Source organism: Anoplopoma fimbria, chromosome 2 (genome assembly GCF_027596085.1).
Source record: "Anoplopoma fimbria isolate UVic2021 breed Golden Eagle Sablefish chromosome 2, Afim_UVic_2022, whole genome shotgun sequence".
NCBI classification, from domain to species: domain Eukaryota; kingdom Metazoa; phylum Chordata; class Actinopteri; order Perciformes; family Anoplopomatidae; genus Anoplopoma; species Anoplopoma fimbria.
In genome coordinates, this window is record NC_072450.1 from 16,919,442 (window position 1) to 16,937,688 (window position 18,247).

At 38.4% G+C, this 18,247-nt stretch overlaps 3 protein-coding genes across 3 annotated transcripts in view; all 3 read right to left on the reverse strand.

Annotated features, from left to right (window-relative positions):
- Nucleotides 1-690: 690 nt before the first annotated feature.
- pdcd5 (programmed cell death 5) lies at nt 691-4,581 on the reverse strand. Its single transcript, XM_054616825.1, has 6 exons — nt 4,377-4,581; nt 2,537-2,580; nt 2,117-2,178; nt 1,539-1,630; nt 1,373-1,444; nt 691-1,288 (listed from the first exon to the last, which is right to left on the reverse strand). The coding sequence occupies exons 1-6, from the start codon at nt 4,440-4,442 to the stop codon at nt 1,238-1,240; spliced, it is 387 nt and encodes a 128-aa protein (XP_054472800.1). The 5' UTR covers nt 4,443-4,581; the 3' UTR covers nt 691-1,237.
- A 349-nt stretch (nt 4,582-4,930) lies between these two features.
- Nucleotides 4,931-7,067, reverse strand: LOC129103080 (5-hydroxyisourate hydrolase-like). The gene is made up of 4 exons (XM_054613347.1): nt 6,883-7,067; nt 5,859-5,998; nt 5,584-5,719; nt 4,931-5,360 (listed from the first exon to the last, which is right to left on the reverse strand). The coding sequence occupies exons 1-4, from the start codon at nt 7,006-7,008 to the stop codon at nt 5,271-5,273; spliced, it is 492 nt and encodes a 163-aa protein (XP_054469322.1). The 5' UTR covers nt 7,009-7,067; the 3' UTR covers nt 4,931-5,270.
- A 1,162-nt stretch (nt 7,068-8,229) lies between these two features.
- The window catches only part of si:dkey-234i14.2 (heterogeneous nuclear ribonucleoprotein C), a 38,539-nt gene continuing 28,521 nt past the window's right edge, over nt 8,230-18,247 (reverse strand). The window contains exons 4-7 of the mRNA XM_054613334.1: nt 16,946-17,115; nt 16,149-16,262; nt 10,138-10,295; nt 8,230-9,475 (exon numbers count right to left, since the gene is read on the reverse strand). Of these exons, the coding sequence (XP_054469309.1) occupies nt 9,437-9,475; nt 10,138-10,295; nt 16,149-16,262; nt 16,946-17,115 (481 nt within the window). The 3' untranslated portion in view covers nt 8,230-9,436. The remainder of the gene's footprint in view (nt 9,476-10,137; nt 10,296-16,148; nt 16,263-16,945; nt 17,116-18,247) is intronic.

Sequence of the window (18,247 nt, forward strand, 5' to 3'; positions counted from 1 at the left end):
GTTTCTCAATCAGTGAACTTCTCTGTACTTGTGTCCTCGTGAACTTGTGAAACGTCATCTAGCGCGGCCCAAGTACTGTTCCAATACACAAGTTCGCATCCAGCCAAGTACGGTCCAGATACCCGGAAGTGTCCTCGCTCCGCCCATTATATCGGGGATGCATCGGAGTAGACTTGTGTGGACTTTGGACAGCCAAGTATCCCAGAATGCATTTCACCAGCAAACAAGAGCCGACAGTGGCGGAGACGGCTCACAACTGTCAGTTATAACTGTCTAAATACTGCTGTTGTTGTGTAACGGAATTTAGTTTTAAGATGTTTTTAAGCGAGAATGTAGTTGTTAAGACTTAAAATATGAGGGCAGTACTCTAGACATGGAGCATTTTTACACTTTACTTTACCTCTTAAATAAATAGGGTACACTAATTTTTAAAGTAGTTTGATACATTTGGCCATCTGTAAACTCTTGTTGATTCAGCAGAAATAGTCAATCATCTATAAAGAAACATTAAGTCCACTTTTTCTATGGTGGTGAAGATCATATGTAATGATACTGCAAAGTGTTTCTGTTCTCGCATTGAGCATAGTCACAACCATGATCATTGTGGGCCAAAATAGAAACCTTTTCAAAACGGTTGAACACTTTTTCATAACTGAACATTTTAGAAGTGGTTCACTAGAAAAACAAACATTTGAATTTAAGGCTTTTTAATATTTTTTTATGTAAACCTTTAACATACATGTCAGCAAAAAGAAAATATCCAAGTGCAACATCCAAAGTTAATTGGATGCTGGCCCTAAATGCAGAACAATGTTTTGTATTCACAGAACCTGTGTTTTGTATTTTATCTAGCTTCTTCTGATTAAACAATAGAAGTCAAACATGGTAAAAATAAAAGGAAAAGAAGAGCTACTACAGAGAGGATACTAGAGGAGTCAAACAGTGCCATGAGCCGTCAGGGGTACGACACAAGCAGCGCAAATTTGTAGCAATTTCATTTAAAAGAGATCACAAAAGAGCACCTTATTTGACACTGTGAGTATTGTACCCCCCCAATTCTCATGCCACAATGTCAACTCCACTTTGTTCGTCCCTCCTGGTAATGTAGTTTCCAGAGACACACAGAAGTTTGTGTGGCATCCCAGGATTCAGGTAACAGGTCAAAGATGGTATCAGAGTCTCAGTGAAGCATATCCTCTCCAGATTTCTTGGCTTCTTCCACTGTTCCCATTTAAAGTTAGTAATCATCCTCATCATCATCAGAGTCCATCACCCTCCGCCTGTTGAACTGACAAGTACAGAGCATAAGGATGTAACATGGACAAGTGACTGATAATGAATCAAACAGAGGTGACATTTCAGTTTAACTTACTTTGACCGTTGTCTTCTTATCTGTTTGCTGACTGACTTTTTCTAGAATCTCGATCAAGCCAGACTCCGAAATCTGACAAAAGAAAAAATCCATTTGAACACTTCTGGCATGTGGAATAATCTCAACATTAGTGTTTCAAACATCGGAGCAGAAGTCCTTTTCTTACCTTTCCTCCCAAAGACCCAAAACGAGCCATTTGAATGAGGTAGTTTTCAACTGCATTGGCCTTCTCTGGCTTCACCAAAGCAAGATTGCTCACTGAAAAAGGAAATCTTTTTTACTACCTTGTGTTCATATTTGAGTGGCATTTAAAGATGTAGATCTCAACCTATTCAACACACAATATAGTTTCAAAGTATTGCTTGACCTTTGCTTAAAACTGAGTAAAAACAGCCTTACATTTATTAGATAAATCCTGTAGGACACTTCCAAAACACGCTTAATTGGTCTATTAACTGTTACACTGCCAGACGGCATGTTGGGTACACTTTGTTCTCCGTCAATGTTTTTGTGAGCTTTTGCGCCAAAATGAAGTGTCGACTCTAGCATTGCTAGTGGGTGTAAATATGTCATGGCAGGTGAAATGCTTGTTTAAATCAGCAGTTCATGAAAAGCTGTGAGCAGCAATACTGGAGGCCAAGCAATTGGCTAGTATTTTATAATACCTTTTGGTTCATCAAGAGCTTGATTCATTTCCAAATTGATTCCTCTCAATAAGCTAAATAAATCTCTTAGCACACTTACATCTGGCCCGGGCGGACTGTTCGAGAACTTGAGCCAATATAGAGTTCCTCATGTCTGTTTCTCTGTGAAAAAAAGTAACATTACCACATCAGCACAACATACTACCGTTTAGATCAAGGACTGAGACCAGTTAATAGAAAACTGAATTTTCTTTTTTATCAAACTGTCAGGCCATCAGAACATTGGCTAGGCAACACAGCTACACAGACAGGTTTAATATTATATTAGGTGTAAACTTTGCCTTTAAATATATTGAGACTCTGTAATAGTAATCATCTCACAATAGTTTGTATATAATTCAGGGCATATGTGTTATTTAACTTAAAGTCCATGTATTTGACTATTTAAGACATCGTACTGTATATTAAGTAAAACCTATTCACTATATGACTATGCTTTAAATTAATGAACACATCTTACCTTTGTTTGGCCTCCTCTCCTTGCTGCGGATTTTTTGAAGCATCCTAAAAGAAAATGTTAGACAGCACTGTCACACACAGGTTGTATCTCTGCATTCAGCTCACTGGGGGATGTATAACAAGGAAAAGGATTTCATACCAGCCCAACAATCCCCCAGTTTTGGTAATGCCTCACAAATGACTTTAATAACTGTCAAACCTAGCTTTCCCATGCTGATTCATTATTTTATTAAATAGAGTTTTTAAGCAAAGTTTCAATCACATTTTCACTAGAACATAATGTTCAAAACAACAATCATTGAGACCAGGTCTGCATGGTTCAAGACAAGGAGCACAGTTGGAGTCAAGTAAGATATCTAGACTCATGTTTTACTACTTATATTGTAGAAGTAACGTTATTTTGGTGAACCAACATCCAACCACTTCTAATCTGTAAAATCATTAGTTATACCTAATGTCTATATAGATAAGCTATGTCTTAATCATGATGGATCATTTACAGTATTCTTTCGTTTTACCTTTTCATCCACATACATTTGCACCTTGAATGATGTCGGACAACTGTTCTATTATATGATGCATATATAATATTTATTTAGTCTGACATTAAATGTTTTATTTTATTTAAAAAAATGTTGTCCTTAAAACAAATCCCTTGTTTTCATAGGAATTTGGCACATTCCCTAAAAACTTGCTGTACAAATATTCTGATTTTAAAGTCTGATTTTAAAAAATAAGATAAGATAAGATAAAATAAGAACTGAAATTTGGTCAAATCTATGAAGACCTACCAATTCTGGATTATTGAAGCTGATCTTGATCAATATGTTTTCAATATATCAGCTAACATTAGTCTTTTTTAACAAAAACAAATGATATTAAACCGTTTTTGATAGGGATACTTTAAATGTCGCCAATGTGTCTATGTCTAGGCTAGCCACTGATATGTACAAAGTATGTACCAAGATATATACTGAGTTAAACCTTTTAAATATGAAAAATTAACGCATCAGCACTCCCTGGAGGAATAACTAGGTAGTTGTGACACTGATTATAAATTACCTCAAATATATCTCCATCCTTTCAGTACAACAATGTCTTTCACCTATATGGTACAATCTACAATGATACCAATCTATCTCTGATTCAATAATATCTTCCTAATTAGTTAACAGTTCAATCAGTGTCAACAGTTAGTTGACACTGATTGAAGGCTGCTCCAAGAGAGCAAGGTTTTCACATTTTTCTCACTTAGGATGCCACTATATCAATATTGTGTTATATAATAAATATACAACGTTATCTATTATGGTCATATAAGAAATGAACTACCTTGTAATATTAGAGTTTGAGTGTATCATGCGGATAATAAAGAAACACACATGGTAATGAAGCTGTCTTACCCTCTCACTTAACAGAAATATAACAGATAATCTATGAAATGACTCAAATCCAACTAAGCTCACCAGCCTTCTGCCTGCTTATGAATTTGGCCATTCATAAAATGAAATCATTTTACATATCTCGTTGTTGGATTTTAACGCTGTCATTGTCAGAGGGGTGTGCGCAGTCTAGTCGATGGAAAGCTAGCATTGCCAGTGAGATGATGATGATGATGATGGTTATTACTGGGATTTATGTTACTTACTACTGAGTTAATTACAGGTTTATTTAAACCAAGCATGGCCCTCATATGTGGGTTATAAATACCCCGTTAGCTAGTTAAATGAGTTCAGCTGTAGTGTCTGTAGCCACACTACGTTAGCTAGCAGCACAGTGAAATCAGCCTCTCCTTATAAGGCGGCCGCGAACACGCTTCCCAGCTCACGTTTTGTCCTTACCCCGTGCTTTGCCTGTAGTTCCGCCATTCTTTGCCGCCTAATTGTCTCTAATTCGTCGTCTGCCATGGTTATCAATTATAATGTGGACCTAGAAGAGCGAAAGGGGGACGAGATAACGTAGTAAAATGTGAGCCGGACTCTCAGCAAAGGCAAGGCCCTACCTAGTTTAGGGGAGAGTAATCAAAGTCGATAACACCGAGCCAACACTCAAAAGGGGGAAGCAATCGAGCGCAGAGTGAGGATCACATAAGAAACATAGGTTACTTATGGAAGGCCATTCCGCACAAAAACATGAGATAACAAGCATAATTATGAGATAAAAAGTAGAATTATGAGATTTTATATTTTTCTGGCGGAAATGGGACCCCATACTTACTGTACAGATTGTATAAATATATATAGTAAACTGTTCTGTTGAGGATAGGGATGGCCTCAAGTGATACAGGAATTGACAAGGTTACTGTAGGGTCTTCTTTTTGAGAGCAATTTAATATACTTTATTTAATGAATTTTAGTCATCTAATTTAGTATAAAATACAGAGAATGCTGAGGTTTCGAAAAAAAACACTAGCAGGGGGATTCACATGCATATTGGCAAAATAACAAAGAAAGAAAATTTGACAAAAAACACTTTATTTAGTAGGTTAATCAAGACATTGTATGCCTTAAATAGGCGTTTACTACAGTGGTATCCTAACCAGTACAGTGTATATGAGAATTTTTTTTGTGTAATCACAAAAAATTATATTGATTACAGTACCACATCATTATTTAAAAGGAAGAATCATTGAAATGAAGTGTCTTGTCAATAGGTGTAACAGTTCAGCTGGTGCTGGGAGGAATGTTCTTGGTGGTGTTGCCTGTGCCCGTGATGAGACATCAAACTTGATATTTCTAGCTCCCTCTGTATGTACTATAAGAGAAACGACTCAGGAGCAGTGGGACATGGTACTTTTGGCCTGGGTCATTTATAGTGAAGACAATCTGCAACAAAACACCAAACATGAAAGAGATCAACACTTATAAGTAAGACTGATGATCATGATTGGTAACTGCATTATATGACTATGCCCAGTTTAATTATGGTACAAATTCCCTGAGCCTGTTACAAAAACATGGTAAGGCCACAAGTAAGTAAAGCAGCATTATGCCTAAGAACAGAAGATGAAAATCATGTTGGCACATAACCCTTTATGCCCTTCCTCACCTCAACATACGGGTAGAAGCCGGTCTCCCCCATACTCTGCCAGTACTGAGCAGTATCAAAATGCAATCTGTACACCCCAGAAGTAAACATTTGTGTTGTGATGAGTCCTGGGCACCGTCCATCAGCATTAGTGATCCTGTTGAGACAAAACAGGATTTAAGACCTATGAATGGAAATAGACATTAACCAGTGGTAATATTTTAGATTTTCCTGTGACCATATTTTGGACAATGTGAGTGGTATTTTGCTTATGACTGTTTTCCACAGGTTTTTACCCAGTGGTTATCAAACTCCAGGCACTAGTGGAGGGATCTTGTCGATAGAGACTGAGGGCCATGTTCGCACCAGGGACACCCATTGCAGTGTTCAGCACATGGGTGGTCAGGGGACTAGCAGGGCCTGCCATTGCTGTGATCTACAGAACAAAAGGATAAGACTTTTAATTGATGTTTATCAGTCTGTGCTTAAATCACATTACACCACGACATTAAAAATTACACAAATACTTTTTGACAACTGGCAAAAAAAATATTCATACAGGACTAGTTTTCTTGAAGTGACATTGGTTTTTAATTGTCTTTGTTAATTAATTCACACTTTACACCCCATCTTACATTCATATACCATCCTGCATTCATCTAGCAGTTTTCGGGCATTGTCAAAAACTAAGTCAAAATTTGGCATACAAGAGTTTTTGATATATACACAAATTTCAATACTGTGCTTTCTGCTTTCTTGATCAGCACTGAAAAGTAAGCCATTTAAAGAGGGAACCTTCAGGTTTTAAAGCAATATGTGGGAGTTATTTGGGAATGCATTGTGAAAATTCGGGTGCACCACTGATAATAATGCTGATATCTTTTTTCCAATGCAGATTTATAGTTTGTCCGTCATCTATTGAAATTAAAAATACGGAAAATACAAGTAGCGAATTCCACATGTATGTTTTGAGTTATTATGTATAAATCTTTAGGGTAATTGAATAACAGGACATGTAAAAACCTCAACTAGATACAGAGGTAGTTGTTAAAACTAATAAAAACATCTGAATGTAACCCTAGATACAATATGTACATTCACAATTTGAAGATTAAATAAAATGTTTTTTGGTAAAATAAATTTTGCAGTGACTGACTGCTGACTGCTCCTCTTCTAACCTCTTTCATTTCTCATAGATATCTCCTCAGTCAGAGTTCATGTTTGCTATAAAATACAATATACGGTACATAAAATAAATTGTCTATTCTATTGAATAAAATATACTATTGTTTTATAATCTCTTAAGCATTTTGTGCTTACCTTATTTCCAGGTAAAATATGATCCTTGAGTTGCTGCAGCCTGAAAGCACTCATGTGTGCTGATGAATATACTGGGTCAGTGGTTTTAACCAAAAAAATATAATTTAATGGTTTATTAAACAGCATCCGATGTTTGTCACATTTTCCTTCTTGCAGTTCTGCACAATAACCTATTCAGCATGACATTCAGTACTCAAATGCTTATCTTTTGGTCAACAGAAGACTGGTTGTGCACACTTTGCTTTCAGCACTTTGAACTTAGTGGAAATGGATGATGAAAGTGGACTGTTCAGAGGCCGAGGCACATGCAGAAGAGCACAAAATAATTCAAGTAAAAGGAATAAAGTTTTTTTTACATTTTCTGGCTTCTGTTTTTTTTCCTTTGAAAGCATTGCTGTAATTTTCTTTAATTCTCATGTACACACTTTTGTTCCCAAGACAACGATGTGTTTTCAGTAAAACCTTTGAGCAATTAAAAAAATGATCTGACATTTAGGCCGTAATTAATTACCTCATGCTAAAATGCGACTAAAGTTCTCAACAATTAACATTAATTATTTCAACTACATTCCCTGATATGATTTGACGATGACATTCCAGAGACACAGCTATTGGTGGAGATGTTTCAGGTGTAAAACGTGTTCAAGAAAGTATCTCCACCACTAGCTGTATCTCTGAGAAGTCATTGTAGCTAAAGACGTTATTAATAACTGATATAATAGGGCCAAAGGGAGAAAATGGTGATACCAATAACTAGGAAGGAGCAAATATTGTGGAACAATCCTGCCAAACTTTCTTAAAATAACTGTATGCAGAAAATGTACTGTACCTCTTGATCTGTTTTGACCTCGCTGCAATGTTTGTGTCACATGAGTTTGAAGTGGACAACTTGTGGAAACTGCTGCAGTTTGAGTCTGGGCTGTGTTGGTTTTAACATCAGGCACATAGCTGCCCTCAAAACAAACCACACAGTATGGATGATAATGTGTACAATTCTGCCTCAGGGTCCGTCTGACCTTAGGTCAAACCACCCGTCCACGGAGAAAACCAGATGTTGTGGGTTAAGAGAGACTTGTGATCATGTGATCTAGCTCTCTGACTAGCGGTAATCAAGATGATGTCTGCAATTATCAGCTCTCTTCTTTTTGATATGGAATCTATTATTATATGTTCATACATTTTTAATTATTTGCACACTAAGCGGTAAAGTTTTGAATTAGTACTTTAACATTTTATGTTTTCTGATACTTAACATATTTCTAATGTTTGTTTCTTTTTCACTTTTTCCCTCTGTGTCTATCTTTGTCTCTCAGGAAAAAAAACACACTCCCATGTTCTGTATTTATACTCAATATGAAAATACCTTTACTACCGTGACAATGAGTATTTCCACTTGGCTTATCTGTAGAATGCAAACAAAAACATGTAACACCATAGGAATAACTTCATTGTTGTCTTTAAAAAAAACACATGAGAAGTCCTAAAGCAAGATTAAAATCAGACAGTTCAACAATTACAGTAAAGTTTACAATAATGCACAATATTACACACTGACCTCTGCATGTCCTAAAAGTGCCAAATACACGATGGAAGAGAGTAGTAAAATTTCTCTAACACATTTAAAGTAGAGAAATTTGTTTCAGAGAGTATAGCATTGTGAGACTTACAAGTAGATAACAACCTGTTTCTCCTGAATGATCAGTTTGACAAATCCATCTCCCAAAGATTACTGTGTTTTTCTTTGACCAGCAAAATTCTGATAACTTAGAAGTATACAATATAGAGAAAAGGTGAGTTGAGCGTCAACAAAGAGCCCAATTGAAAGATCAAATTTGACATATTATTATATTTAAGTTAAGTGTTAACGTGGTTTATAATTTCCCATGCTTCATTTGTATTCCTGGTTGTATATGGTTTGTATGTTATCTAATACAAGATAATATAATTTGGTTCTTGGGAGAAACTGGTAAAACAGCAGAAACGCTGCACGACCTCTAGCAACATGACACATAAATTCTGAAACTGAATTATTACTATATGTACACTGTGATGCTGGCATGTGCTGCCTGTTTCAGAAGAAGGCTTTTATTGTGGACAAGATTAATTGGTAAGCTGCTTACACAAGGTTTTAATCAGAGAACCCTAGTATCTCATTTGGATTCATTCTGCAGTATTTGGATTAATACTGGAATATTGGCGTTGGTGCAAACCCTCTCATAAAAATCAATAAGAATGCCTCCTTAGGCGGGGTTATAAAAAGTTAAATTCACTACCGTTCTTTCCAGTTGTCCTTTATAGTTACTCTCTCACTCTCTCAGGCCAACCTACCAAATTCTTCTTATTCAGATGTGCATGTACTTGGTGTGTTTAAGTCACCTGTGTCAGTGTTTGAGTTTTACTTAAAAGTATGGTCACAGGAACCAGGTTGTTGTGATACAATGATATAATTGTATTGTGTTATGTGATGATATGAGTGTTGGCTTGGAGGTTGTTGTTCTCTTCCTCCATGTTTGGCACTTAATCCATGTCTTCTATGTCTTCTCATGTTCCTTCCTCACATTTCCTCTTCTGGGTCAGAGCTGTGGTTGCTCATCTGTGACAGATAGACAAAGGCGGGACAGTGAGACACAAAACAAAGAGACATTTCACTAAACTGCAAGCTCACAATGACTCAGGTGAAATTGTATGACTGCATATCAGTGGAAGAACTTTCCACCTAGCACTTTTATTATTGCCGCCACTTGGTAACTGTAATACTTTAAGATGCATAAATGTTCTGTATTGTTGTGTGTATATGTTGTGTACTGTGTATGGTGTGTGTTTTTTTCTATGCAAGTGCCAAAACCAAATTTCCATTTAATGCAAATCTAATGGACAATAAAGAAATCAAAATCTGAATGGTGCAAGGACATATTGATTTCAAGGTAGTGGAGTCTCAGTAGTTGTTTCATGACAACTCACTTTGTAGGTCGGAAACATCTGGTTATCTTGTCTTGAATTTTAAAATTTCTGTGCGAAACTGAGTTTTCCTGTGTCTGATTGTTCTAAATTATAATTTTTTATCCACAAAATGGGGCCCTGACATACTGCAAATCAACAAAAATTGTGGCACCATTTCGAACTCTGTCATGAAACTCAATAATACCAGAAACTAGCATCATGTGGTAAGGACAACAAAAGCAAAAAGAACGGCCCACGCTGATTCACTCTTTAGTCATTCCAGAACAAGTGCACACAGACTTCAGGTGCATTTACCGTGTGGTGGTCATCAACGGGCTCCCTCGGGTCAGTTTTCTCCCTGTGAATTCGATGGCGGGAGCTGGGTGGAGAGAGGGAGGAGAGGGAGTGCTCGGGGCTGCTGGCAGACAGAGCGTACAGTGAGCCGGCTGGACTGTCCTCTCTCAGGGGTGACCCTACGGCACAGGAATAAACAAATGCATGCATAGAGTTCAGGTGTGGAGCTTAGATCCTGTTTCCTTTGGAGAAGAAAATACATGTTTTGCATGGTTCAAAGACAAAAACATCTGTGCGCATCCCACTGACATTGCACTTGATGACAGGCAGAGAGCAAGAGTTGGAGGGAAAGGGGAAGCGAGAGACAGCAGAGCTAGATAGTGAGAGGCAGGGGAATCAAGTAGAGTCTGAGATAAATTAATATGAAGATGAGAGCTATCCATTGCCCAAGGTCAGTCAAAGAAGGTAGAAAAAACACATGCACACACTCTATGCTGAAGGTGTGCACTTACAATTGCAGAAGCCACAAGACTCATTTTCTTTTTCATACACAGTATATTTGTATATTCAGCCTGATAATGACTTCCAGGCAGGGGTGGACTCCCTTGAAGTAACCATCTCAAAATAACGTCCCAGAAACATGATAGTGTGCCCTCTTGAATGCCCCTATAGTAGATAAAACATGATAAAGTGCCCTCTTGAATGCCCCATCCAGTGGAGAAAACATGATAACGGGCCCTCTAGGGTGCCATTAAAATAGAGAAGAAAAGATGCTGTGCCATATGGGCTGCCCTACATGCTTGAAATTTTTTTCACACACTAAAACGCACACAAGCAATGACAGCGATCAGATGAGCAAGTCTATGTTAGTCAAGTTACTTTTAGTCAGAAAATACAAAAGTCAAGACCTCTGTGACCTCAATGGTGGGTATGGCCATGGATAGTATGTTGGCTAGTTATGTAATGTTAGCGGTGAATGTAAACGTTATGAGTTTTTCTTTATGAAATGAAAGTTGAATTAAAAAAATACCACAGGGCCCAAAAATGATTATATTCCAGTTAACATATTAGAGATAACCTCTCTCTGTCTCTCTTGTGACTGTTCCTTCACTTCCCTGTCATTTCCCTTCTGTTTGTGAATTAGTACAGTGTTACTCATTGTTCCGAAGCAACAGATAAGCAAGAAACACACGTATCTTGGCTAATCATTTTGCTGTCTTTGCTTTAAAGAAAAAATATTCGATGTTGAGTCGACTAAAGGCAAAATTATGCAAATATTTAGTCGGGGACACCTCCACACAGGCAACATATAAGGTGTTAATGTTGTGTTTTAATCTTGTTCAACCAAGTGGTTAAAAAAAGTCAATAAATGCAGATTTAAAATGTTCCTTTCTCAATAAACACCTTTTTGATGTATACTCATTGAAGTAATATCTTTGTTTGAGGTGGTCAGTTATCATCTCAAAGTTTCTGTGGTTTGGAGGTTTTGTAGTGTATGATTGCAAAGTAAATTTGATGCCTTCTGTGGAACCCATCACCATCTGTAATACATTTTTCACTTGATATTTTTGTGTTATAACCGATTGCTGTAAGTTGTAGTTTTTTGTTTGGTTATTTCAGCCTCCATTCTATTTGGGGTGTCACAGAATGGAACCCTGGTCATCAGAGATAAAACGTAGAACAAGAACTTCAGAACACACAGAGAGATATAAATTCACTCACACTCAACAATTTAGCAGAGTTAACCACAAGTTCTGGATATTCAACTCAATTGAATTTTTCTCAAATTCTTGTATCTACAAATTGCATTTACAAAACAACATGGATGCTATGACGTACTCTTTATTCTCTGGACTGGAGAGAATGATTCAGGTGAGTATGAAATCTTATATAGAATAGTCTTAATTTCCAGTCAATGATGGGACTTGATCAGCTGAATTTTATTTGCATTGTGATGAAAATATGATTTTACTGAAAGGCTGTGTGCTAAATCAGAGTTAGTAATGAGTTGAAGCTCATGAAAAAGTAAAAATACTACTGTAACAGATTTTCTTTTACAAGCCCTGCATTCAAAATTTGACTCAAGTAAAAGCACAAAAGTATTCTCAGCCAAATGTATTTAGTGAAAAAAATAAAGGTATTTGATTGGCCAATTTTACCATCACAGCTGAGTACTTAAAATATACAATTGCATCTGCAAAGTAACTTGTAACTAAAGCTGTAAAAGAAATGTACTGGAGTAAAAAGAAAAAAAAATTACTCTGAAGTGAAGTGAAGTAGAAGAACAAATGAACTGTACTTAAATGTATTCATTTGAAGAGTGCATTGACTGCACCACCAAACCCAATATCTGCATGGGGGACGACTGTAGGGTGACAAGGAGCCCTGAAACCAAGGGTACCAAAAGAAAATCAACCACAGAAAGTCAGATCCCCCCAAAGAAGCAGAGGGTTCGCAGCAACAATGTAGACACCGTTCAACCCAATGAGGTGCCAGTGGAGGGCCTGGTGGCCCAAGGCACCAAGAGAAAGGCCAGCTCTGATAGAGCAAAACCCAGTAAGAGGAGGAGGGGTGGCAACGCTGACTCCGACGCTGGTAAAGCCACTGAGGTGTCAGTGGAGGACGTCAGAGAGTGGGAAGAAGGAGGCCAGTGCTGAGCAGCTGCCAGCAACAGAGACTCACAGGACTCATCAGCACTTTAACCACCTCCCAACAGAACAATGGGAGCAAGTCCACATCAGTCAAAAATGCAGACGTATGCTGATAGTGTGAAAGACAATGAGATGAGTGTATGTGAGCAGATCTACCACTCTTGGCTGGCACACTGCCAAGGAATAATCCGGCACATAACTCCCTGTTAAACTAAAACAAGTTTCTTTTACACTTTTGTAAGGATTAAAACAAACAAGATATAATGTCTTAATTGGTGAGCTTCAGAGGTTTTGGTCTAAATATTTCTGTTACATTTGGACAGCGCCATGGCAGTTATTTCCCCCTGCTCACAGTCTTAAACTAAGCTAACCTGCTAATGGTGGTGGCTTCATATTTACCGTACAGACATGATAGTTGCATTAATCTTGTCTGTAACTCTCGAAAGAAAAGCAAGAAGTTGTATTTCCCAAAATGTGAAAATATTTTTGGGGTGAATGCAAGCACTGAACTTTTTAAGTTTTGATTAAACTAAATGTTGTACGATATAATATGTAGAAGAGCAGAAGATTTTACTAACCCTCAGGTTAACAACCTCTGATTTCAAACATTTTGTCCAGCTTTAGTTTAAACATTAAGAGGTTGAGGAAAAATGTTCCTCACAGATATAGTAAAACATGAATCAGTGTTTGTGTACGTAATCACATTTGAGGACAAGTACCTGCAGCTTGAAAAGCTCGGGGAAGGAGGATTTGGATCAGTGTATGCTGGGAAAAGAAAAACTGATAATTTGCCAGTAAGTATTATTCACCAGTAAGTATTATGTACGTGTTCTCACATCTCACATATACACAGTGATCGCTCCGTGCACTAACCAAAGTACTGGTGATTCTGTCCTGTAGGTAGCCATCAAACACATCCCAAAGTTGGTGTGAAGAGTCGTCCGATGTTGAGTGATTTGATTTGATGTCTCAGCAGCAACTGTTAAAATCATTGTTGAAGTATTTTCCTGTTCTAGTAACTTATTTGTTGATGGCGAAAACACATCCACATGTATCGAAACACTCATTTTGTTCTGTATATTTTTTCCACCAGGTCTTTAATGGGAGGACACATATGGTCCCCACAGAGGTGATCCTAATGTTGAAAGCAGGAGGTGGACCAGCGTCTGTGGGGAAATCTGCAGCCGTTTCATTAATAGACTGGTATGATCTGGACCAGGAAGTCCTCCTGGTCATGGAGAGACCAGTCCCCTGTGTGGACCTGTTGACATACCTGAATAACAACAATAGTCCACTCAGGGAAGACCAGGCCAAGGTACTGAATCTGGGTGGAGCATGTTTCTTTGTCAATGTTTGGTGTTTCCTTCAAGCTTTTACCTTTTTTTCTTTATCTCTGTCTCAGAACATCATGAAGCAGCTGGTGGAAGCAGCCATCCGGATGCACTCGGAGGATGTCTTCCATCGCGACATTAAAACAGAAAATGTACTTGTCAAATCCGATGTTCCTCGAGTGCGTATCATAGACTTCGGATGTAGCTGCTATGTAATGGAGGGACCACACCGCGGCTTGTCTGGTACGACGTCTGGCTTCTGCTCCTGCCCGTCATCCAGCTGTTCATCTCTGGAGTGACTTTCATTAAAAAAAAAAAATTCTGTCTCCATCGGTATGTCTGTATATTGTAGGAACCTCTGCATACGTCCCTCCGGAGAATTATACAGAGGGGGAATACGAGGCCAGCCCCACCACAGTCTGGCAGCTTGGCGCACTGCTCTTTGAATTGCTGGATGGATACAAACAGTTTCTCACCTCCAAGTTCCTCGCGAACAAAATCAACCTTGACAGTGAACTGTCCCAGGGTAAGACAATGCTGTTGTCAATGCAGTACCTTTTTGTAATGATATTAATGTGCAGTTTTTTCCTTCCATGTTCCAATTGATCACTGCAGCTTCCATGTTAATATTTGCTTTGTTCTGTGTCCTCTCTCTTCTCAGACTGCCAGGATTTGTTGAGGGTGTGTTTTGCCATAAACCCGAAGGAGCGTGCCACCATGAAGCAGATGCAGCAGCACCCCTGGTTTAAATAAAACTGCATGACTTGCCCCACAAACACCTCCTACCACCCCATTCAGGACCTAATGTGGATCTGTCTGTCTGTCTGTCTGTGTATGTATCTGTCTGTCTGTCTGTCTGTATATGTATCAATACCTTTGAAATGACCTCAATGGCAATGAAAAAACAATGTGTTAAGATGTGAATATGTCACAATGTGTAGCTGCTGCTTGTGATAAGCTCAGCAAATATCTAATCCATTCAATTCTCTAACATGCAGCCTGAAGGTCTGCCAGAGAAGGAAGCAAATAAGAGACTTTATCCACTGATTATTAGATCAGTCCTCCCGCACAGCTCTTGGATCAGGTGGTTATGTTACTGTTATATTAGCCATGGAGACTTGTCAGATGTTTTTTTGTATTTGTATATTTGTTATGCTTTGATTGACAGTTTAATTTTTGTCTGTAAACACATATAGGGGATATAGGTGTGAAAGTGAAACTAACTAGCAGGCATCACCTGCCGATATCGCATCCGATAGGAGCTATTGGTCAGGTGATTTCTGTCTGGGGATGAATGGCATTGAACTACGAGCAGTCAACTAGTCAAACTATCTTGTTACCTAAATCCTGCTTTTCATGGGTTCAGCTTCCTGTCCGGTTTTAAGTTTTAGGTTAAAGTTTGTTTTTCAAAAAGGACATGTTATTGTGGCAACTACTGAGGACTTGTGTTTGACGATCAGTTTGATTAAGATTCCAATAAAACCAATTTATTTAAAAAGGATAATAAAACCTTGTCCTGTTCCTTCCCTGAGTCGCAGTTGTTGTTGGCAGATAAAGAAACAGTATTGTGTTCAAACGTCCACATGAGGGCAGCAGCAGCTCTTCCCTCCATGCACACTGCTCTGCTGTTGTTCTCAGTCCTTGATATCTGTTTTCTGAAGCTTCATCAGTTAGTTCCTTCAACCACACTGTTTGTTCAGCATGTTCCATAATTTGCTCACATCCATAAATCCAGACATCTGCACTCCAGTTGATATCGGCCCTGCTTCAACTTTAAAAAAATTGTGACTGGAGGGGAAATAATTGATTTGTCAGGTTAAATAGGAGTGCCTCTGATGGTGCAGTACATTCCCATCCCCCAGTTTCCCCTGCGACACCGTTCCTGAATCATTTTGATTGGGGTTGTGACTGGCGGAGCTAATCAAGCAGAAATCTGAAAGTGGCACATTGCCAGAGTCCACCTTAAAATGTTTTTGATGTGGGAATAGATTATCTATCAGTTGATCTCTCACCTCCTTGCCTCCACTGTCTTTGTGAATGAGTGTCTCACCTTTGTGGTCATTCCTCTGTGTGTCCATCCTGTCAAGACTGTCGAGCAGCCCATCGATCTGTGTCTTTATCAGAGTCAGCTCCTTTTTAATCACCTGCAACTCCTCCATGCCCACTGCAGGGATGAAGACGGTAAGAATGTAAAAGACATTAGGAAATTATTACACAACCTGAAAATCTCTTTCGGGATAAGTTAGACATATTGGGAAATGCATGTGTGTGCTTTCTTGCAGAGAGTTAGACGAGAAGATGGATACCAGAGAGGTATCGACCGTGACATCTAACTTTCTGCAAGAAGCCAAAAATGCATATTCCTCAAAATGTCTAACTATTACTGCTAACCAACTACTAAAATGTTACAATGAAAGAAGAAAAGTGCATGCAAAGTTAACCACTTCGGGTATTTTATATACAAAATGTGCATGTTGGCATTTAACTTTGTTAAGCATGTGCATAATTTATTCTTGTTTCTGATTTGCATGATTGAGGAGTCATGCAGCCGTGGTTTTGAATACAGCACATTTTTGTTCCACTGAATCGTTTCTCTCTTCTAAGAAGCATCACATAAAAAAAGGGTTAAAAAACAGTTTGAACTTTAATCCCTAGAGATTGTGTTGGGACTTCAGTAAACTACACACAGCATATCTCGTCTCTGACTGCGTTATACTGAAAGATCCAAGGTTTATATTCATCATTTTATTTTTTGGCATTCCCCTTGCCAGTATTTTAGACAAACAGTATAAATCTGCATCACCTTATGCAATATTTTTTGGACTTGAGTCCATTCATGTTACTCACACTTGGCTGTGGATGAACTACTGGAGTGGGCTCTGGAGCTTTTGGAGTGGGTTCTGTCTCGACTGCGTCTGTTCCCAGAGGAGTAGGAGGAGGAACGGGATCGCTTGGCCAGACTGGGTCCCAGGGGCAGAGGAGACAGGGATGCCGGCACACGCTGGTAGTCATACACCCTAAAAGTTCAGTAGATACCATTTAAAACAACTCATCTTTAACTATGTACGTACAGCCATTTTGATGAATTAGTGGGAACCTGTGTTGTGATTTTATGCAATCCAAGTGTTTGTCTGAAATCAAGAAGAAAGAGAATCTGCTCACAATCATGAGTGGGCAAAATGTTGCCAATTTTAGACTTTTTATGTTTAGGCATCACTTAAATATGCGAACTTTGGATCTACTAAAATAATTTAAAAAAAAAGGATATTGTAGAAAAACATGTTTATGTTCCCTAAAAATGTGTTTAAAAACTCAAAAGGTATGGTATTGGCACTAATGTTGTAAAAAATGCAAACCCAGGACTAGCTCAAACAAGAGAGGGATACAAGCTGGAAAAAGAGATATTAAAGTAAAGATGTGACAATTATAAAAAGCATCTGTTCAAGCACCTCAGATAAATATGGATATGTATCTTCTATATTCTTTTGTCCCTTACTTTCTATCTCTGTTTCTGTCTTGAGCTGGTGCTGCCTCCTCCCTGTGGACAGCTCCATGTATCTATCTGTCACTGAATGTAATTGGTTCTGTCAGGGCCAATCAATAGCTCGCTGCCAGGCTAGTAGTGCTGGTGACAGGGGGTGTATCACATTCAAACTCTATAGTGCTTAAAGAAACCACACTGCGTGTCTGTGCATGTGTGCTTGTGTTTGTTTCAGTAGAAATAGAGGGGATGTTGTGACTGATGCAGAAAGTGATTTGACCTAAACACTCCTGCCCATAAGGACCAGGTAAAACACAGCTACAGGCTCAAAACCAACCAACTGATCAGCAATGAGCAAAACTGCAGGAAACGTGAGAATTAGGCAAATCAAATCTATACATGTTTCTGTTTCTGTTAATTTTAGCAATGAGTGAGAGATTTGGCAAGAAATGTGAACTGAGTGCCTTTTCAGACCTGCAGGTACCAGGTATCTAGATCATTCTGATCAACTCAATCTTGTCTCAATCTGGATATATCTGGATCTGCAAAGCCATGAGAGTGAACAGTTCTACTGCTGTTTGATGCCAGCCAACAACAGGAAGGCAAGCTGTCAGCTCCGAGGACTTGGAGTCGAACGGTAATGTAGATTACTGATTGAGCTGATAGCC